The sequence below is a fragment of the Alosa alosa genome, chromosome 21 (assembly GCF_017589495.1).
Source record: "Alosa alosa isolate M-15738 ecotype Scorff River chromosome 21, AALO_Geno_1.1, whole genome shotgun sequence".
Classification (NCBI taxonomy): Eukaryota; Metazoa; Chordata; class Actinopteri; order Clupeiformes; family Clupeidae; genus Alosa; species Alosa alosa.
In genome coordinates this window covers 24,706,088-24,729,772 of record NC_063209.1, presented here as the reverse complement: position 1 = coordinate 24,729,772, position 23,685 = coordinate 24,706,088, and the positions used below count along the sequence as shown (strand labels likewise).

Sequence of the window (23,685 nt, the reverse complement as noted above, 5' to 3'; positions counted from 1 at the left end):
CCTATGTCCTTATTTTGTTATCTCTCCAACTCTCTTCTTATTTTCTCCGCTTTCCCATCGTGCTGGAGTTTTAATTTTAATATAAACTGGGGGAGAGAAATAAAGAGCTTATGGCTCTGTGAAAACAATCCCACAGAGAATACCACCCCGAAAGCCCTTAATACACGTGCGCACAGACACACGCACGCACCGACACGCTCACGCACACACACAGACACGCGCATATTCTAACTGCGCTCACAGGTCGCGGCAACCACAAATGTGCTGCTGGCCCTTTAAATCCTCTCCCGTTATAATTCCTGGAGCGAGCAGCTGGCTATAAAAAACAGAGAAAGAAAGAGAAAAGCACACACTCTGCTTCAAAACAGACACACACACACACTCACGCACAAACAAACAAACAAACACACACGCGCATTCGGATTCATGCGCACTCTCACTGTTGACAACTAAGGGGGGAGACTGTTGTGGATTTTACAGCCAACAAGAGAGCGAGAGAGCGCGAGAAGGGAGGGGGACCAGACAGAACTTTCCACACAGAAGCAAGCTCCCTCGGATCACTCAGCAACACCATGCCTGGTTGCCTGGTTTCACCTGCCGCTTTGTGGATTGGCTAAAAGCAAAACTCTGTTGATTAACCTGCACAAACTCCTCAACACGGTCTGGACAGGCTGGACTGAGCAAGAGAATGCTCTCCCAAGTCATAAGGCTACTACATGTCTTGTCTTTCTGCTTTCTCCAAATGGGGTTGATCAGGTAAGACACGCTCCTAAGGATATCAGACTGTGTCTGTGACTGTGCAGTGATGGGCCGTGGTGTCATGAAATGTGGTTGGTAAAGAAAATTGTGGTTGTTGACATGCAAGTGGCTTATTTGTGGATTAAGTTTTAATTTGATCATGTTCTGAATGATTTATCTCAGAGAGGAAATAAGACCACTAAAATGTCATTATATTCATGTTTGCCAGGTGCCTCAGAGGGATTGTAGCCTGTGAAATTTATGTTCTAATTAGGTTAAAGGAAAGTTGACAAACTAAAGAAAATATGAAAAGTTCCATTCTGGAAACTGACGCATACATGGTAAATGGAAGGTGATGTGGTTCAGAAGAACAAAAAAAAAAATATTGATGTTCATTACTAAAAGATTTAAAAAATCCTTTAAAATTTTTACTGTAATGCAACATAACTAGGGGAGAGTGGACAGAGTCAAAGTCATTTAAAAATAGATGTTACGACATTCCCCTGATTAACCTTTGTCATAATTTTTTCACACAAGCTGGCTGTATTGGGTTTTATTTCTGGTTTCAAGCTAATATTAATGTTTAATATCATGTCAAATGGGAAAAAATGGATTCAAAGCAATTGCATTTTGCCTTGAACCCTCTCACCCCTGACTGTGAAAGCCTGTCACGGGCATTCTGTTGGCATTGGTCATGAGGAGAAGGCGTGAAAAGAGCCATAAAAAAATCAGTCCTCTCCAGCACAGCCTGACAGACAGAAAAAGACCATCAGCATCACAAAATGACATGTCTGTAAGAACACAAACACTGACCACAGCATGAGTGGACTTACTGGATGATGGAGAAGCTCTATTACAAAAAGAGAGAAATAAACATGGAATCCTATTTTTTTTTTTTTTTCAAGGAAGTTGGTCAAGCCAATGAATCCCATAGAACAGAACATATTGGTTCTTGCAGGGTTTGCGTGGGAGATGGTCATGAACTCAAATATAGTGGATGTATCAGACCGTTTGACAAGGAAGGTGGTCTAATAGGAAACTGCAACCCAGAGAAAAACAGCCCCCTAGCAGTCCACCTTGACCCTACTCTCTTCCTCTCTCTCTCTCTTCTACCCTTCTCTCTCCTCATCTACTCTTCTCTCTTATGCTACCCTTTTTCTCTCTCTCTCTCTCTCTCTCTCTCTCTCTCTCTCTCTCCTTGCGAAGCGGAAAAAAAGAAAGTTTTGTGGCGAGCACTTTTCCCTATTTCATGGCCCGTCGACCCCAGGTGTGTGAGAAGTGCCCCAGAATTAAGATCTGCATAATCCCACCCCCCCCCCCCTCACCTCCCACCGGGAGGCTCACAGGAGATGTGGGGAGCAGGCAGCACCTCCTACGGGAAATCAGCCGAGGGGGACGAGAGGGGTGGAGAGTACAAAGATTGACAGAACACAAGAGAGAGAGGGGGTAGAAAGATTGATAGAACACAAGAGAGAGAAGATGGAAGAAGAGGAGCAGATGGAGAGACTGAGAGGAAAAGAGAGAGAGTGTGAGAGAAACTGCATGAAGTGGAGCTGCTGGTGAAGAGAGAGAGAGAGAGTGTGCAGAAGAAGGAGAAATGGAGAGAATGCTCTGTAGAAGGAAGAATGGAGAGAATGCTCTGTAGAAGGGAGAATGGAGAGAATGCTCTGTAGAAGGAAGAATGGAGAGAATGCTCTGTAGAAGGGAGAATGGAGAAGTGGAGAGAATGCTCTGTAGAAGGGAGAATGGAGAGAATGCGCTGTAGAAGGGAGAATGGAGAAGTGGAGAGAATGCTCTGTAGAAGGAAGAATGGAGAAGTGGAGAGAATGCTCTGTAGAAGGGAGAATGGAGAAGTGGAGAGAATGCTCTGTAGAAGGGAGAATGGAGAGAATGCTCTGTAGAAGGGAGAAATGGAGAAATGGAGAGAATGCTCTGTAGAAGGGAGAATGGAGAAGTGGAGAGAATGCTGTCCACGGGCAGATGAAGGTTTGAGATGCAGAATGAGATCTGAGACGGGAAGCAGGGCAGCCCTGGGCAAGATCCCCATCATAGAACCCCCCTCCAAACACACACACAGACTCACACACACACACACACCCTGGGACTGACAGAAGCAGGATTTCACACTCAGTGAGGAAATTAAATGTTTAGTGGAGGGGGATCCTTTCCCTGGGGAAGCTGAGCTGAGCGGAGTGCTTTCTGGGTGCCGCGGTCGCAGCCAGGGACACGTCAATGTGGTGGAGGCAGGAAAATGGAGGCCAAAACACACACACACACACACACACACAGTCTCACACTAACACACGCACACACACACACAAACCCTCCCAACTTGCACATTGACCAATACACTCGCACACAAAAACATCTGTAAATCATCTGTAAATCAGCGTTGTTTATGGCTGTGTCTGTAGGTCTGATTAGCAGGTACCCAGAGAGAGAGTCTGCTGAGGGGGATGTCAGCAAACCAGTATCACCCTCAAATACAGCCCTACATCACAACACAACACTGAGCTGGTGCAAGATTGGGGAGGGAGATTAATTTAACAACCCTCCTGAGAGGTGTGAGAGGCAGCGCCTGTGTGTGTGTGTAGGGACGAGGGGGGTTGTCTGTCTGTGTGTGTGTGTGTGTGTGTCAGACAGGTCAATGCTTGAATAATTAAATACGAAATGTAAATGAGACATCCGTTTGCCGGTCAGCCTGGCCGGGGTCCAGGAGGGGGAATGTTTGGGAATAGCAAACAATCACCACTGTGTTTGTGTACCCTAGCTCTGCTCATTGATAACCCATCAATACCACAGCCAATATCGAGGTGGAGAAAAAAGAGAATTTAAAACTCCAGGGGTCATGAGAGGTCATATGAGCCAAACACAATTATATAAAGATGCTTCAGCTTGTCACTTGTCCAAAAATATGGCAAATTAACCAGCAGTAACCGTTAAAATGTCTCAGTTCGGGCCCACACATTCATTCAGGCACAGACATTAATGGTCTTAATTCAAGGCAAGCTACGGTGATCGTCTTAATGTTGTGAAAGAATTCCTGAGGACAGGCCTGCGCTGCATTAGGGCTAGTAATCACATTTGGGTAAGGGATCCTTGAGCTGAACTCCGCTGAGGCTGAGGAAACGTCTGTTGTTTGCACAAATGAAACCGCATTTTGTGCCCGCTATCAATAATTAAGCGGAACAAGGCATACAAGTGTTGTCTGAAAAACCAAACAGGCACTTTTAGTCACCCCTGAGGGCTTGAGCTAGTGTTGTTGTTATTGGTGGAGGGTTTTTTTCTATTTCAAAGACGGGGGAAAGTCTTGGACAGCCTTATGTCCTAGAGAAAAGCCAAGCAAAGACAGGTGGACACCCCTGCTAATAAGAAACAGGGATAAGTAAGAGTAGGAAGTTCAAGAAAGATTCTTTTAGGGTTCAATAAAAGTGTGTGTGTGTGTGCGTGCGTACGTGTGCATGCATGCCTGTGCGCATATGTGTGTGTGTGTATGTGAGGCCCAGTAGAAACTCAGTGGACGAGCGTGAGCGCAAGAGCACAAGAACTGGAAATAATCAGAGCTACTTCTTCCTGTCTGATCAGATTTGGCAGTGGAGTGCTGACGAGAGGCTCCTACGCCGTAACCCTCTCCTCTAACATTCCACTGTTAAACGTCAACAACTTACAAAACACAAATGCCAGCCCAACTGTATAAATAAGTAGCTAATAAGGTGAAGAAAATTACGTGCCCAGTCCAGCAGATAGCGATGTGCCACTGATTTCATCTGCGCCAACGTAAACACAGCATTCATCTTTTCACGCACCGTTTAGTGATAAGCCTGTGTGCACAAAGCTTTTTGGAGATGTTTGCCATGTGGTTTAGCAGAGGTCACAAGAAAAGAGCATTTGAGTGTGTGTGTGTGTGTGAGTGTGTGTGTGTGTGTGTGTGTGTGTGTGTGTGTGTGTGACAGCACACTGGCCATAAACTCATCTGCTCAGAGCATGCCAGGGCTTCCCACCTCTCTCCCAATATTTGTTTCCTTGCTTCAGTGCATCACTGTAAACAAAGATGAATGTGATGCACGAGATGGAGGGATGCAATCGAAAGAGGAGAAACGCATGTCGTGCATGTGCTATAAGCGTCACTGGCAGCGAAGGGTGAGACATAAACACACATGCCGCCCAAGAGGGAATTGGATTTGAGCACGGATAGGTACCAGAAGTGACGAGGGGAAAAGAACAACATCGCCCACCTCAAGAGATGAGGTTTGTAAGATAGATCCAACAAGAGGTGAGTTTGGTCGAGAAGAGGAAGAGTGAGCTGCAACTTTTTTAAGACATTAGAGGTGGTTGAGGTTGGTTCTGATGGCAGTGCTTTTGGAAAGTGCTTACAAAAAAACATAGAAGACTTGAGAGTGAGTAGAATTTATCACACCCTCTTGAAAACAGAAGCCCCTGCCCAGGTCTGATGAGTTATGGCACCAGCCTCTAAAAACGCTTTTTAATGAGTGGCTCCTTAAAATTCTGTAAAGTCTTTTCTCCTCTCAACAGCATGCAAATTTGGGGAAAAATTTTCTTTGCCACAGTCACAAAACCAAACCCCACCCCACGTAATTCTTCACAGTAAACAACTCGAAACAAAATTATGAAGTGTAACTGCGCGTTGGTCCTCATTTCAACCTTCCATCTCTCCTCTAGACGTCTAGACAGTTCCATGATACTTGTTGGGAATCCATTTCCACATATGCCGATGTCTGTCGGCTGAAGAAGAAGAGCAGCCTGTGTCTAGCGTTTCTTTTTAGCGTCTTGCAATCAAAGATGGCAGGGAGTGAGTAGGATGTGCTCGGCTGGCATCCTCTGGGCAGTCGGGGCTTACGAGGTCCCGGGGGGGGGCAAAAGGGCATTTAATGCATTTAACTGCTGCTTGCACACAGCTGGCTGTGGAGGAGAGGAAGGCAGCTCAGACACAGCCAGCGTTTCACATTAAACACTGCACCGAAGGGGAATGTCTCTCCTCTGTTTCTCTCCCCTTTCTCTCTCTCTATCCTCATCACTCTCTTTTATCTTTCTCTTGCCATCTCTCTCATATCTCTCTTTTTCCTTTCTATCTTTCACTCTCTGCTCAGTTTCTTTACATATCTCTACCTCCTTTTTGTCTCTTTTCTTTCTTTGTCTGTCTCTCATTCTGTACTTGCTCTCTCTCTGTCTCTTTTCAAATTCTATCCATCTCTCTTTCTCTCACTGCCCAGTAAGCCCTGGTACGCTGCATCTGGGCTTATTGGCTGGGCCAGACCTCTGACAGCTGAGTTCACTGCAATGTGCAATTATGTTCCGAGCAATTATGTTCTCCTCGTCACATACACACACACGGAGGAATCAAACCAGTCCGACTAGATAGGCTTATGAGCCTGAACAGAAAACTGCAATTAGAAAATGGTGCATGCTCAAATATAGTGATTCCTCATTAGTTGACTGATAAGTGTGTGTGTGTGTGTGTGTATTATTATGCATGAGCATTTATGATGCCTAGTACTGAATGCCCTCTGGTGCCCTCTGGTGCCCTCTGGTGGGTCTCATCACCAAGGGCGACGAGACTCAATACAGGTTGGAGGTCGACCATCTGACCACGTGGTGCAGGGACAACAACCTCCTGCTGAACGTCAGCAAGACCAAAGAGATTGTTGTTGACTTCCGGAGAGGTCACACCCAACACCTGCCACTGACCATCGACGGTGCTGTGGTGGAGAGAGCGAGCAGCACCAAATTCCTGGGGGGTGCACATCAGTGAAGACCTCTCCTGGACCACCAACACTGCATCACTGGCGAAGAGAGCTCAGCGCGCCTGTACTTCCTGCTTAAAACTCAGGCGAGCAAGTGCTCCACCAGCCATCATGACCACATTCTACCGAGGCACCATTGAGAGCATCCTCTCCAGCTGTATGGCTGTGTGGGGCGGAAGCTGCACTGAATACAACAGGAAAGCCCTGCAGCGCATAGTGAACACAGCTGGAAGGATCATTGGTGCTTCTCCCCTCCCTGAAGGACATTTACACCACCCACCTCACCCCCAAGGCGACCAAAATTGTGAGTGATGCAAGTCACCCGCTCACAATCTGTTTGATCTACTGCCCTCTGGGAAGAGGTACAGAAGCCTGCGCCCCCCACTACCAGACTCACTAACAGCTTCATACACCAAGCTGTAAGGATGCTGAACTCTCTCCTCCCTCTCCCCTCCACCCTCAGCTACATAACATCCTGGACATTGGACCCACAATGGCCGCCTGCACTACTCCACCTGCACACTTGAACACTTGCACACTTGTACACTTTACAACTTGGTGTTGTTGTCCTGAAAACACAACACTTCTGCTGCTCTTACATAACTTGCACCACTATGCCACTTTCTTTATTACTTAGGTCAAACAGTATTTTATAGTATTTTACAGTATTTGCACTAGTATTTTATTGACTGTCTATGCACAATTTCAACAAAATTTTGCTGCTCTTATTTTTTCATTATTATTATATGTGCCCTCTTATTTACTTATTTACTTACTTTTTTGTTTACTTGAATGTTATGTTTGTCTGTGGACTTAAAATTGGTCAAATATGTCTTGTCTTCACCGTGGGATAGTGAGAAACGTAATTTCGATCTCTTTGTATGTCTGGAACATGTGAAGAAATTGACAATAAAGCTGACTTTGACTTTGACTTTGACTTTGACTTTGACTTTGAATGTCTCAAAGCACTACTTTAAATATAGTGAGTCTCATAGCAACTGAGCTGATTGAACTTACCCAAGCCTGGAAGAGGAGACAGTAGCCCTTTGAAATGGTGAAACACAACAAAGTGCTCTTTGTTGTTGCTTCTTACTGTTTGATCTTACTGTATGTGTTTGATGTCCAGCAGAATGGTCAGTGCTCCAGGTCAGCGCTCTGGTGGTCAGCTAAAAAGATATGTGGTGAAAATATTGATCAAGTTTGGGCTTGTTTGTAATTAATTGCTTGTTGTTTCTTCTACCAAACAGGCCCTCTACCCATAAAGCGTTCTGTTGCCTGTGAGTGTCTTATTGCTATTTATCACCCGGAGAGAAGAAATACTCTTTTCTGATTGGCTGACGGGGTGGCCTTTAATTCTGAATAACAGGACACCGTTCCATATCAATGCTTATGAATGGTAACTATAACAACCATAGTAGGACGACAGTTGCAGCGCTCTAGAATCTTTGGTTGCAGGCTTTGCAACAATGGAATCAACTGTAAACAAGCTAACTGGGCCAACGAAAGTTGTACAACAAGCGCCGGGGAGTTTTTTGCCCCCCCCGTCCATTAATTCCGTATAACAGGACACCTCGTGTCTGCTCGTTCTGTTGCCTGTGAGTGTCTTATTGCTATGTCACATATTCCATGGTATGTTTACTTGCTATTAAAGTGTAAAAACTGAGGGTAAATCAGTCTGTAGATTTACTGTGCATGGTGCATCATCATGGGAAGAGGGAAATGATCCTACTGCTTAGCAACACCCATGGATACAGATCCACCGTACTGCATTCTCTACAGTGTTTTTGAGAGAGGACGCATGTCAAGGACACATGCGATGGAACGGAGAAGAGGCCTGGTAAACAGAATACTCAAAACAAAGGAACTTCTCCTCCAGTCTCTGTGCACCATACACTGCACTTCACCTGTCCCTCTCTCCTTCTCTCTACCTCCTTTTCTTTATCCCTCTATCATCTCTCTACCTCCTTTCCTCTATCCCTCTATCCATCTCTTTACCTCCCTTTCTTTATCCCTCTCTCCATCCCTCTGCCTCCTTTTCTTTATCACTCTATCATCTCTCTTCCTCCTTTCCCTCTATCCATCCCTTTGAGCTCGTCCCAATACCTCGCCTTCCCCTAGATTTTTGCCCTAACCCTCGTTTTTGCGCGTGCACGTGTAGGGGTAGGGTGTCCCATTACTTTAGGGAGCAAGGGGGAGTGTTATTTTCCCCTTAAAATCAACCCTCAAAATATAGCCAGGACCGATGCAGGCTTAAAATGAAGTGGGAGATGAAATTATCCAGGATACCGTGCGAGCTGAGCGAGCCAGCCAAATTTTTCAACCAAGATGGCTGACACCGCTGGAAAGGAACAATTGCATTGCTCATATATTTTCGCAAATAAGCATATTAAAATTTCGAAATATGTTGGAATATGTTACTTTGATGCACATCCAAAGGACTGTCGAGTTTTGAACACTAATGTTAGAAAATATCTCACAAAGCTATCTGACTGCCCATCAAATAACATTATATATTTGATCTGGGTAGTTTCATCAATATTTAGGATGTGTGTTTCGGCGTTCACATGAACACGAATATATCTGTTGATTAACCAGATGTAGATAAACCAACACAGCCCACACAATACTCAACATGACCGCTGGAACCAGCATGTTACTGAATGAAAATAGTAGTAGGCTACTACCGGTAGACACGTCGACGCTGCGCGTGACATAGGTGAGCACGTTCATTACGCTAATTTACATATAGGGGTGTCCCAATTCATAGGGAAAGATCTTCACCCCCACTTCCCTCGTCGAGGGGACTTTACTGTCGAGGGCAATCAAAACCAAATGGAAGTTTTAAGGGGGGAGAAATGGGACGGGCCCTTAACCAAATGGAAGTTTTAAGGGGGGAGAAATGGGACGAGCCCTTAACCAAATGGAAGTTTTAAGGGGGGAGAAATGGGACGAGCCCTTAACCAAATGGAAGTTTTAAGGGGGGAGAAATGGGACGAGCCCTTTGCCTCCTTTCCTCTTCACTCTCAGTCTTCCCCTCTTCTCCTGAGTGCTGATGTCATTGTCATGCATGACTAATAAAGAGCTCTGAGATGTCTGTTTGGGCGATGGCGAGATGGACTGGAGTGTGTCTGAAGTGTGTGTGTGTGTGTGTGGGGGTGTTTGGGAAGTGTTTGGGGTGGGGGGGGGGGGATTACAACTGTGCTTGTCAGATAACAGGCCGCCACCGACACCGTGAAATCTAAGAGCTCACACGCACTCGGGCCGTGTAATTCCCTCCAAATGCGGAGTAAAATAGTGGGGGCGGTAGAGGCTCTCCCCTCAGAGGTTAGATCAAATTAAATCCAGCTGCACTCAAAGTCGCTGAGCAAAAAACAGCCACCGTCCACTAACCTCCGTGAAGAGCCATTGAGACATTGAGTGGGGGGGGGTTGTGAAGAGTTGTGTATCCAGGGCCCTAGCTCTAATGTCCACTTTGTTGAGATTGCGTCTGGCATCAGCTCGGTTACGAGAGCGGGTTGCCGTCTCGGGGGTTTGTGCTCCACCGGTCAGTTGCCATGACGATTCACTGTTATTGATTGCCCCAACCGGTGCTCTGGCTCCATTACCTCGTGTCCTGGCGGCTGATGCTATTTAATGGGCTGGGGGGGGGGCTTGGGAGCAGGCTATGGCAGCGGCGGCCGCAGTGGCACAGGGGGCCTGCAGTCACGGTGCTCTCTGAAGGGCAAAAGCTCAGGCTGCCCGGCTCCCGCCGGGGTCAGAACTCAGGCCCGCGCTGCCCAGCGTCCTGCCCATTAGTAGGATTGACTGACTGTCCTTGAGTGGAGGAGCACGGAGCCCCATTCAGAGCGACCGCGGGGGGCCGTAATGTCCACTATGCTATATCGTCGAGCAGCCAATTTCCAGCGGACCACTCGGCTGCGTGTTTAATAGGAGGGACAATTGGACGGCGTGGCTGGTGTGGCGATGAATTGGATACAGTCGTGACCACTCAATTAAGCCGTCACTGCTGCTCATCTCGCAGCGCCGCGGAAATGTCCCTGCTGTTACCTTTTCTTGATTTGAATGAGAGCATAACAGAGACACGTTAGCTTGCTAACGGGGAAACTGTTTCATTCCACTGTCTCTGTCTCAGACAGACTGTCTTGTCTGGCATAATCAAAGGCCCAGAAACTGCCGTTTTTTGTTCCAGCTCTAGTCAAATTGATAGCGAGTTTTCAACATCACGAAAATAATTGTTGAGAGAAATCTTAGTCTCATGGACTTATCTATCCATTTAACAAGAAACAAAAAAAATCCAACAAACCAGGTTTGAATACATTTATGAATCAGAAAAGCCTCCATAGATTCTGCTCTTCCTGGCTGCCAATTATTTTGTGACACCCCAGCATAAGCAGACTGTAGGAGTCCACCCCCTGCCTTCTTTTGGCAGGAGTTAAAAAGTTACTGTGGCTGCAAGAACTCTCATAATAAAATGTTAACTTGTAGCCACCATTGCTCGTTGCTTGCAGAATATGAGAAACATACTGTCTAAACATCCAGAATCCTCTAAACTAATTGGCAGCGTTCTCACATCACCTTAGCTAACCCTGCATGTCAAGCTCTCTGTCTAGCCGAGTGAATGAAGAGGCTTGGCATTAGCCATGCATTGCCGCGCTCGCCTTCTGGTTATCTGCCAGACGCGCACACAGCCAGAGCCCCGTTTAGACTTCCATTACACGGCAGTGCCTCCCTCTCTCTCCCTTCACCTTTCCTTCTCTCCCTCTCTCTCTTTCTGTCTTTCTCTCTCTCTCTTGGTCGAGCAGATGCCAGCCACAGGGGGACACCTTACCTCTCGCCTCCACTTTCACCTCACCTTGAGGTCCGCCAAAAACAATCCCGACCACTGACCACCCCCTACACACACACACATACAGTACACATACAGTACAAACACACACACACACACACGCCTAACCCCAATCCTTGTCTCTCTGTGGGCAGACTGCGGCCATGTTGCCGTACGACAGCTGGAAGCTGGGACCTGTTTCAGAGCTGCTTGAGGTCAACACTGTGTTTGCCTTTTTCGAAGATGAGCGTCGTCATGGCTCAATGGGTTTATCACCTTCTTTTTTTCTCTCTTTTTTCCCGTCTTTTTTTCTCTCTTTTTTCCCATCTTTTTTTCTCTCTTTTTTCCTGTCTTTTTTTCGCCCACAGCAGCAGTCCGCCTGGGGTCTTTCAAGGCAAAAAAAAAACCTTTTCTCCCTGTGAGCCGGCGAGAGGTTTTCTGGCCATTTTAATATATCGGCAACACAGGGGTGGCACAAGGTGGCCATTTGGGCTGGTTATTTTGGAGACGGTCAGATAAGGACAGACGTGGTTTGAGGGACGGACGGTCAAGCTGTATAACCTGGTCTCCGAGGGGGAGCTCCTCTCAGACAAAGCTGACGTCTGGAGGCAGGCATCTCCAGGAGAGAGTGGCGGAGTAACTCTGCTGTGGCTACCACGCTGTTTCCCTTTTCTCTGCTCATAATGGGCTGTTGTGAGAAGGACAACCTGGTCCCCTCAGTAAAAACAAACCAAGAAAGAGAGAAACACATCCGGTGAATCATAAAGTGTAACCGCGGGGTGTCTTCAAAGAGCCTGAAACCTCTGCATTAGTTAACAGTTGGCAAAACAAAAACACAGAGGAACGAGAGAGAGTGAGAGAGAGAGCTAGTGAGTGAGAGGAAGAGAGAGAGAGAGAGAGAGAGAGCTAGTGAGTGAGAGGAAGAGAGAGAGAGAGAGAGCAAGCTAGTGAGTGAGAGGAAGAGAGAAAAGAGAGAGAGCAAGCTAGTGAGTGAGAGGAGAGAGAGAGAGAGAGAGCAAGCTAGTGAGTGAGAGGAAGAGAGAGAGAGAGAGCTTGTCCTTCTCCATGCCGTGTGTGCAGCTTAGGAGATGTAGAAAAGAAAGAGGCTCTCTCCTGGTCAAAGCCGAGCCAGCAGAGCTTACTGAGTTCTGGGAGGAAGTCCAGGAGAGGCTCTGTTGCTGCCGCTCCCGCCACCTCCTTCTCTCAAGGCTGGCAACTTTTCCTGCGGGCACTTCACAGAGGAATATGATTGAGCACGCAGCCACCTACTCCAGAGATTAGCTGTGGCGGGGGGCTGCACATTTCCAGGCCTGGGCCCTTCAGTGTGACCTGTGCTGCTGGCTGGGGGAAAGTAGTTTACCTTCGGTCTGTGTGTGGAGCTCTCACATCACAGGGCTGTGCTGAAGCTGAAGAGCTGTCGGGAAACACAGAGTTGATACAGGAAAATCAGGCACAAACTGAAAACAATTACGCCTTAAAGGCACCCTTAACAGTTTTTTGACATTAATGTAACGTTTCCAAAACATTTTGATGGCACATAACCTCATAACATGACGAACGGCACTTATGCCATTGTCTTTTCCGCCCTTTACCAATTACCAACCTCGGGTAGGAAACAAGCAAACCTTTAACATTGGCATAACAGATCTAATCACTCAATCTTAAATGCAAGTTTAGACACATGTGTGACATTTTATCTATTAATTTAAGTTGTTGGATAAAAACAAAATTGGATAGAAATGGTGCCTTATCATGATGCTACTAACGATTTAGAGATGTCAAACATTTCAAAGATATCAAACTTTTATTAAACAATTATCCTCAGGAATTTTTATTTTTAATATTTTTAATTAACATCTGCAATCTTTTTCCTGTCTGTCCCATCTCTAGTTGAAGTTAAATACCTATTTTTTGCAGTTTGGATTCTTATCGGTTGTATCTAACTGATATTAATTGAGTCTATTCCTCATCCTCTAAAGGCTAACTGATAAACTTCCCTGCAATCTTGGGCACATACCTGGCTGCATAAATCACATGACCTAAGAGGCCCTGCTGCGAAGACATCTCTGGATGAGTAGAGCCTCAGCTAGCTTGCAAATACAGACATTTCTTTGGCTCATGACATAAATCTGACAACATAGAGGGCCTTCTCAGAGACTGAGTGGGGGAATTTAGTTAACTACTTGTAGTTTAAACATTTCAAAATCTGACGAAATGAAAGCCCCTAGACAGAATGATGTATGTGTGGTGTGGCAGGCGGGGGAGTTGGGGTGTAGATACTAACACTAAAGGGTGACATGTTGTAGGTGATGTGGTTTTAGAATATTTAAAGTATTTATTTAGAATAAGGATTTTTGAATATTTTTAAATTTAAATTTGGCTTTACCAGTCTTGATGGCTTGTCATAGTGAGCATACACGCTACCAACAACTAGCTACATGCTGCTTCTATCTGTTTTTACATAAAGAGTGAGTCATCACAAACCTTGTTGTGTCAGGAGTAAATGCAAAGCTTAGAGGGACAGAAATAGATGCACAAACACTCACAGAGACAAATAAATGGGGGGGAAAGACCATGACAATGTTGTGTTGAGCCTTGCGTATCTCTGTCGCCGCCACGCAAATCAGACATGCCAGCACATGTGAGGAGGGACTCTGTGAAACTTCAGCTCCAATCTAATCCATGTCGCAGACGGATGGAGCACACAATGCCAAGTGCCGCTACAGCCCAGCTGCTTTTGAAACACTCATAGCGCTTTGATTTTTCACCTTGACAAAAACACACACACAGGGGTTGTGGGGGGGTTATATTTCTGATGATGTCAAACCACAGTGCCATGCGTGAACCATGTGAGAACGAAGCACAAAAGAAGGCCTTTTAAAAGCCCAGAGTGCTGAGCTTATCCGACTCACAGTCTCCTCTCGTTAGATCTGCCACTTTAATAGCATAAAGCTTTTGTTGTTGGCGTTTTCGTTTGAAGAGAACAAGAGAGGGCTCAGCAGTTCTAACATTGCAGGTAATAGAAACTCTTTGATGGCATGTCTAAAGTCAAAATGAATGTGACTACTGATGTTTTTTTTTTTTTTTTTTAATTATTATTACTAGTGCACACATGAGTCACAGGCTAAATACTGTAGTCGCAGATAGTGGATGAGTTAGAAATGCCAATCAAATGGGTTGTTATTTTTCACAGGATTCAGAAAAATTAAATAGTTGTGCTGATCCAGGGTGTATTTGAATCATATCAAAGTTCCTATGATTCAACAGTGGTAGGGATATTTTTCTTTTTTTATTAATTTAGTTTTCTCTGGTTAAGTATGCACATTGCAACTGGACAGTGTTATCAGTAGTTGTGCATTGTCAGACTTGTGAGAGTCTGACAGACTAGTGAGAGAGCTGAAACCTCTGCCAGGGATTTTTGCAGTCAAAGTCAACATCCACCATCCCACGCATACAGGCGAATAGCAAAGAGAGTGTGTCTATGTGTCTATTAGGAGACAAAATATGTGTTTATGTGAGTGTAGAAGAGAGAAAGAGAGAGAGTGAGACAGAGAGAGATTATTTTTGTAAACCTCCCCTCCAATTCATTAACAGAGGGTTGCTTCCTCCCTGCCATCCAACCATAATAAAGGCAGGCTACCAAGCTGGTGAGAGATGCACTTACAACCCAACGAGTCTCCAGCCCACCAGAGAACGTAAAAGGAAGTCAGGATGGAGCCCGCAGAAGCTCCCGTAGCCTTCTGTAACCAACGGATGGAGAATCGGGGGGGGGGAAGCCCATGGGGTTCTCTGAGCCAGGAAACCCTCCTGGTGGTGGTGGTGGTGGTGTGTGTGTGTGGGGGGGGGGGGGTTAGCCTTGTGACTCAGCAGATCCCTCATCCCATGGAGGAGGAGAGGAGGAGGAGAAGAGAGGAGGTGGGGTGGGGTGGAGAGGGGAGGCCATAGGAGGCGCTGGCGACGTTCTGGGCAGGTTATGATGAATCCCCCTCGTAATGCCAGGTGGCACGGTCATCTATATACACACAGAGCAGGTAGCAGAAGAGCAAATTAATCACATTCAGCACCAACCAGAGAGTAAGCTGTAATTATATACACAGGGCCCACACACTCTACGTACCAGTACACACACACACACACACACACACACAACACAGATAGATGAATAGAGGGAGGCTCATGTATCAAAGTGTGTGTGGAGTAGTGTCCATCATAAGAAAGTGTAAATACAGCTTCTCTTACTTACAGCACCATCCAAGATCCACCCGTCCATCGCCGTGACTACGTCTCTCCGCCCGACTCTCCCGCTCACCCATTCTTGACTGCCGGCCCAATCTCTCCCGCCCCTGTATATCTCATGCCAAACAGACACGCTGAGAGACACATGCACACCCACGCTTGATCAATGGGATCCTCTGGAGCGGCATATCCCAAGTCAGCTTTTTAAGCCGTGAGGAATGGCAAGGTGAACCGCAGCTGACAGGGGCAGGAAACTCCATTCAGCGCACACAGAGGAAGCTTTAATGAAAGCAAATTTCCCTGTCAGTAACCAGGTATTTGTAAGGGAGTGAACAGTGAGCGCTTCCCAGCCTGATATTCACGTGGTCTGCATGGGGTGAGAGGCGCTCTACCTGGGCTAATAACACTGAACCTTTTTTGAAGGGAGTCGGAATGCCATTCAGGCAGTTAAAAGCTGTGACACTTGTCAGGTTTTGGATGAACATTTTACAGTTCTAATTTGCCTCTCTATAACCTCACCTCCCTAAAAAATACACCCAGGACATTTCTGCATCACTAGTGCTTTTCTCTGATAGATTTTCTGAGAATATAGGAGAGGTTTGTACACCTCCCAAGTCTCTTAACTACAATAATTTGCCTCACTATGTGTCAGTTTCGTTCCTATGCATAAACAAACATGCCTGAATAAACTCCACATGGGACAGTAGTCCATCATGAAGTGCTGTGAGAACAACATGGCATCGCACTGGACCAACTATAGTGCATTGTGACAATGACCGCGACTGGTTTCTACTGTATGTCAGTGCTGGGAGCACTGTTGGAGTCTTAACAGAGCAATCACTTCAGAAGTCCTATGCATGGCTTGGCATGCCACTGCTTTTCCCTGAGTCAATTTTGTTTCTCATGGCTCAAATTAATTCAATGTGCTGTGCTGAATGGCCACAAAAGTAGTGGAAAAGAAATGTATGGACTTATTCACAAAGTTATTCAGCAGGGGTGGACATTTCAAACTCACTCCACACAAACACACACACACAAACACGGGAATGCACTCACGCACACACACACACACAAAGTGAACACAAAGTAGAACCACCAACACCAGACTTTGAGAACTCTCTGCTGACAAACAGTGAGCAAGTCTGTCTGTTCCGGGTCGATCAATCCACCAAAGCAGTAGGTCAAGTCGCAAACTGGCTCATCAACTCTATCCATCACTCCTGCGGTGTTATCCGCAAGTCTATCTCCGGACTTGGGAGCAGTCTTTCAGCCTGACAGGAGGCAGGTCAGCCTGATTCTGAATTACTTTGTCCCAGAAGGTGAAAAGGAAACAGACGGCCAAGGGGAGACAGAGTTCCTGGAATCTATAACATATTAATTCCCTAAAAGTTTAGTGCTCAATTTTATTTTTTTTTTTTTTTTTGTCCCTCTGGTATGTTTGAGTGATATCAGAAGAGGATATCCAGTCATACAAATGACTATTTCAAAAAGAGCATTTTCAAAAACCCCTCAGGAAATGTGTCAAAAACCTCTCAATAAATCTTAGTCACGGACTTCTTGATAAATAAGTTGGACCAAACAAGAGACATTGATCATTAACCATGGATGTGGGCAAGCTTTTAAATCTGAGAGGAGAAGATGTAGCCTAATGAATTAAGGAGTTGATACTGTAACTTTGCATGGGATGAACTCAATTATATTTTGTCTCTCTGATATTCTCCGTTTGCATTTTAATGAAATCATACGAGCATTTTATATTTAATAACACATTCAAATTAATTGAATTGCTTCTTTCCACAAACAAAGGGAAAGGACTCAAGGATAAACCAGGAGAAAAAAAAGTGAACTGAGGGGAGGAGGGAGAGCAAAGTGAGCTCAGTTTCTCACCCTTTCAGTTGTACACCAATTAAACACAGCAACCGTAATTAAGATGTGATGAGGAGAGGGGCAAAAAAAATGGATCCTCTGCTCAGCGTTAATCACGTTACATGCATGAGGCTTGGACTGTAAATTAAGTATGTGTGTGTGTGTGTGTGTGTGCATACGTGTGTGTGTGTGTGTGTGTGTGTGCGCTTGCAAACAGGAAATGTTAATGAGAATGCCAGCATTATATTATGGAGTTTTCAAACGGACAGGATCAGTGGCCTAAAGCGCCGCAGATATTCCGGTTGGCGGAGCTGGGGCCCATCGCCAAATGTAAATCTGCCATCAGAGTGCTCCCTATTGTTTTGATGACACAGGCCAGGCTTGGATTAGAGACAACGTGGGGTTTTTTATGTCCACAGAGATGCCAAGCCTCACTCCGACAAGATTAAAGATTGCATCGCAAATCTGAACACACTGCTCCGTAGCGTGGTGTCAGCGGTGGCGGCGACGGCAGTCTTTTCTGGGTTAGTGCGGATTAGAAACAACCGATTAAAACCTCCGGCTCAGCCGACAGACGGCCACATGTGTGTGTGCGTGTACGTGTGTGTGTGTGTGTGTGTGTGTGTGTGTAAGGTCTCATTTCGGCAAGGCTAATTTTTGCCATTAGCGATGACTCAAAAACAATTACACCACCACTGAAAATGCAATGGAAAAAAAGCAACAACAAAATATCCCCACTGAGAATAAAACACCTCATTCTCATATAAACAATGAAGAGATCGGGTAGCAGCCTCAATGGAAAGCAATAGAAATGATGTGTCTAGGCCCCAGCTGTGGTGCAACTGGCTGGGGCACCTGCACCGTACGCCGGCGACCCGGGTTCGATTCCCGCCCCGTGGTCCCTTCCGGATCCCACCCCTGCTCTCTCTCCCACTCGCTTCCTGTCACTCTCCACTGTCCTATCATTAAAGACATAAAAAGGCCAAAAATATAACAAAAAAAAAAAATGATGTGTCTATGCTGTTTAATTGAGATGGATATGGGGGTGGGTAGGGGTGAAATCCATGCCTCTACAAGGTCAAACAACTTCCCCGGGTGGAATCTACTCCCTCTGCAATAGATGCCATAAGCTCAATGGAAGTTTTTTTTGTGCAACAACCCAATTTTTCAACAGGGTTCTGCAAAAATAGAGCTAGTATTCCTGTAGCAGAATAATGTCACAAAGCCTCACAAAGAAAAGATGCAAGAGAAACCATAGCAGTATACCATACCAGTATAGCCTGCAGAGTCCTGATGATTCAACTAGTGTTTATAATGATGTGAGAGAAGGGGATCAGAGAACACTGTTCTTATGAGATGATCATTTCAAAACTCCCCAAGCTTCCCATTGTGTCGTAGTAGCTAGAACACAAATTTAGTTTGAACTTGGTTACATTTACCTGGCGTCTTAATTAATCTTTTTTTTTGTTTTAATCCTCAACACTTTTGTTATGTTTAGCTCTCATCTATACTACTCTAGCGGAGCGTAAACACTGTTGGCCCCGTATTACGGATTTCCTATTTAATGTGGATTGACAAAACTAGACATTTAAAAAAGATGAGTAACGGTGTGATTCATCACTGATTCATCATACTCCCATCATGTAACTCTTGTCATAGGACCCTTTCGCAGAAGAATAAGCTCTGTAATTATCCATGACTACCGACAGTACCTACATGGATATCTACTAGCCTGGATTTTCCCATGCTGCCTTACGCACAACATTTTATTCACGCTGCTAGGCAGCCTGGATTCCATGGACTTTGTTTTCACATCAACGGAGGAACCAATCACAGAACGAATACAATGAAGCTCTGTATCAGCTCTGTAATTATCCACCACTACCGACAGTACCAACATGGATATACAGTAATTACAAGCTTTGCTTATGTAACCGAGGTCGTAATTCGTACACCGCTCACGGCCCTCGAAGCCGCACACCTCAACACACACCTCAACACACACCGGCATGGGAGTCGAACGCTCTAACCACTGAGCTAAAAGCCCAGGCTTCCAACTCAGCGGTTAGAAGCGTTCTTAAGGTTAGGGCTGTGAGGATTTACACAGGCAACTAGCACGCTAGCTCAGTTCGCCTCCGTTACACTTGCTGTCTTTTTGGCAGCTATTGCTGAGTTAAATGCTGTATTTTACAATGCTGCAGCTACCTACATAAGAGGCAGGTTGAGCCTATTGCTCAAATGTTAATGTGATGTGCTGAATACTCTAGTATGGACAATGATCATTTTCATTTTAAAACATAAACGAAATAATGTGGATGCGGAATTTCAGTCCAAAGTCACTTTTGGGAAATCCAGAGCCACAAAAAAACACCAAAGTCAGAGATCCACTATGCTGGATCCACAGATCAGACCTCTCGCTCCCCAACAAAAGCCCCGTCATGGCTAGGGGAAATCGCCTTCTCCAGGGCCTATCTGGCCTCAGTTTCAATCTCTCGCTCACGATGAACACAGCTTGACCCCTCCATCTGATGTGCCAATTCCTCAAAATGTGTCTCTAAGCCTGGCCATTTGTACAGCTGATGCTGCGCTGGGAGGGAGGGGGGGGGCGAGGGGGGGGGGGGGGTTATTGAAGACCCCCTCTGTGGACAAAATGCCGCTCACATGTCTCTATGAAAAGGGTCATCACCATCGAATGGCAGTGGTCACGTGGGCAAAGACAAATGTGCGCGAGAAAATTGCAATATGCTCTGAAAAATCCTATTCCCCAATGATGCTATTGATCAAAAGAGAGCAAGCAGGCTTTACATTGACAGAGGCCGTCCAGTCAGACTCAGAGGAGGCTATATGGTGTTTCTGCTTTAATGAAAACAAGCCAGAGCATGCCATCAGCAATACATTATTGTAAACGCCAAAATGACCGGTCCTTAAGAGCAACCGACCATCCGTCAGCCTTCACCAAGGATTTAAAAAAAATCATGTTTGCTCATTTCCTGCTCTGGTATTTGCTCTGAGAGAGAGAGACAGAGGTGTGAAAAATGTCTTATTCAGTGCAGAGGATAAATGCAGCTTGCAGGGGGGCTGCCGTTGCGGCACTACTAGTGTCTATGCTTTCCACAGGGGAGATTCACATGGGTGCAACAGGTTGTAAGATCTGTTTAATTCCCCACTTCCCGTCTGTTCTCCTCTGAGCTTCATGCATGGGAGTCTAATGATGGCGCTCCCACTAAGCTCAGGTTGAATCCAAAGAATGGCCACGTTTTTGGAAATTAATATGGATTCTGATCACTGGTTCACTAATGAAAAGCAATTAGAGGCATATGTTTGCAAATCAAGTGTGGAATATGGGCTCCATCTAATTGAAACTAATCTGCTCTGGAAAATAACCTATGAAATAAAAATGACTTTGGTGTTTTTTTGTGGCTTTGGATTTCCCAGTAATGTGGGTAATCATTTTTGACAAATATGCATTATTTAAACTAAACTATACACTCGTATGAATATATTATATGCCATCATCTATTTGAATACACTCATATAGATATAATAAGGGGTAAAATAGCTGGTCTTGAAATCCCAATCTGGTTCTTTTGTCATGTTCAACAACACATATTTTCCTCCCTGATGGCTTGCATGTTCAGATAGCATTTATAACACTGTATATCATACGTTGATTTTTTTGATGGTGTGCCTTTGCTTTGGGACAATGTGTGTGTGCGTGTGTGTGTGTGTGTGTTCAAAGCAGTATCCGCACAAGATACATTCTGTTATTTCCCAATTGTCTCATTATCTTCACATCCATCTGTTGGCGTAGATGGCAGCAGACCTGGGTAATATGTTATGGGCACCCCTGTCACACAGCTCTCAGCACACAAGGCTTCATCCACCCGCACACACTGTCATGCCCTACAGCATGCTGCCACAATGCCAAGACAGCCTCCGGCAAATGATAGCATCTTCGCAAGTAAATTAGGTCAGTGATTGTGTTTTTGAGGAATGCTTGGGGCTATATGAGACCTCAGAAACCTATCTGTTAACTGGAGCGTCGGCAGAGACATTGGTGCAAATATTTTTGGAACTATTGTGGCAGGTGTTGGAGAGCAGCAACAACAAACAGCATCAGGAATGATAATTATAAAGATAACTATAACTGTAGCAATATGAGCTGGCAAACGATAAGGAACATCTCCCCTTGTGTTAATGAATGTGATGTCTAAAATGTTATGGATTCTGACTGGCCATCAGCTTTTTATCATTCTCAAAACAAATCGCTCTGAAAGTGATCCCCAACAATATCGTTCTTCATGTCATTATAGCTCTGAAAGTGATCCCCAACGATATGTGTGTCATTAATATCAGCTAGAACAATATAGATGTGGGGCAGCAGCATGTGTATACATGGGGTCAGTTAATGAAGTCACACCTCAACTCCACAACCAGTGGACTGTCTGGGATTCCCTAAGTGAAAAAGTTAAACTGTTACATTTTTTTTCAATTGATATTCCAGGAGAGGGTGCAGAATTCTGAAGTAATGAGGCTCTTTGTGTGCAACAGTACGGTGGATCCCCACTTTGCCTCTTATTTGAGATAAACCTTTCACTGAAAATGAAATGATGACAGGTCTTCACTGCGCCAACTCCACCACGCTCAGCATTCAATGTGAATACATTACATGGAATTCAAATATGAAATGAAATTATATAGAGATCCTGTGGCAGTGAGGCTACATTGAACTTCGAAGCATTGCTTGCATGTTCTGGGTACTGTATAGCTTTTAATGAGTCTTGTGCTCATTATCTCTGCATGTTTTTAACAACCTCTCAGAGGGTTACACATTGGTTATCGTGAACTATTTTTTCTCAAGCTGTTTAAAGGACAGCAACTGCTTTACAGTGCAGGAGGCTCCCCAAAGAATCTCAGACTTAATATTCAATATCAACGAGCATATCTATAAATCATGCATATCAAAATGTCTCATCTCATATTCACGAATACAAAAATGTCAGTACCTTGCACTGGGTAGCATCCACTTCCTCTGTCAGTCCACTTGTTATGTAACTTGACACCCTGCACAAGTGGTCGATACGATGATGGGACGGCACTGCACTGCACTGGGCTTTCCTCAGGCTGTTGGGGATTAGTGTGTAGACGTTGGCTGAAGGTGTTCACTCATATAAAGAGAAGATAGATTGATGGAGGTTTTGTGTCTTACCCTATTAAAGAGACACAATGTAGAAATTCCCCTTTGATTCCATTTTCGACGTACTAGGTATCCATTCAGCGCTAAAAGGGTACCCAAAGTGACAAAAACCAACCTACCTGTGTCCTACCTATGACAACATAGTACATAGTACAATCCCAGGCATTCAGGGCACACATGGGCAATGCCAGCGACACCAAGTCAGTCTGGAGTCAAAATGAGTTTGAAGTCATTGTTTTAAGGTAAAAGAACTACATTGTGTCACTTTAATATTAATTACCACTTTAATATTAATTTCCCCCAAAAGAGGGGAAGAGGGTATTGATATAATTTCTGTGTGTGTGTGTGTCCACCTTTAAAAGTACTGGTCCGATTTCCTTCAAATTTTTATACACAGCAGAAGGCCACCACGTCTTGGTCCTCCTACATGGTCATCTCGGTCAAATGATCGGCTCAGAATCTAGATTCTGTAATGCGGCTTCACTTTGGTTGATATTGCGCAACGGGGCGCGGATCTGCAGTCACCTGACTGCTCTTGATCAGAGTTTCTGCAACAACAGAATTAATGTTTTCTTTGTAGATTTGCAAATTCAAACAGTGCAAAGTGTAAATGTATAGCGCACAGCATTAGCGAACAGCATTACAGAGCAGAGTTACATCCCTATAAAATGGCAAAATGTACACAGGTTTATTGCTGACATAAATTGCAAGAAACAATCTGGGGAGGATAATAAATGGTTGACAGGTGTTTTGACCAATTGTTTAGCCAATTCTCTCTGATGCAGCTGAGTCAGCCAGCAATTTGTCCAACATCACTTGTTTATGACGTGCCAGCTGAAAAATACTGACTTTTCATGTTAGGGGCCTTATTGCGGATATCTTGTCTAGAGTCTTATCACATTAAGCAATTTACATTAAGCAATTAAATGCAAATGGAAATTGCTACGCATCTACAAAGTTTCTTGATGTGTTAAATGCCATTGCAAGGTATTCTGCTGAAGGCTTCGTGCCAATGTTCAGTCACTGGTACAGAGTTGTGGGCGGTGGGGGGAATGTACGCA

The 23,685-nt window shown here is 45.0% G+C and overlaps 1 protein-coding gene across 2 annotated transcripts in view; it reads left to right on the top strand.

The window, feature by feature from the left end:
• The first annotated feature begins 324 nt into the window (after positions 1 to 324).
• Positions 325 to 23,685, top strand: part of glra4a (glycine receptor, alpha 4a) — a 46,752-nt gene continuing 23,391 nt past the window's right edge. For both annotated transcript variants that reach the window (XM_048232052.1, XM_048232051.1), the window contains exon 1: positions 325 to 756. In XM_048232052.1, the coding sequence (XP_048088009.1) occupies positions 689 to 756 (68 nt within the window). In that variant the 5' untranslated portion in view covers positions 325 to 688. The remainder of the gene's footprint in view (positions 757 to 23,685) is intronic.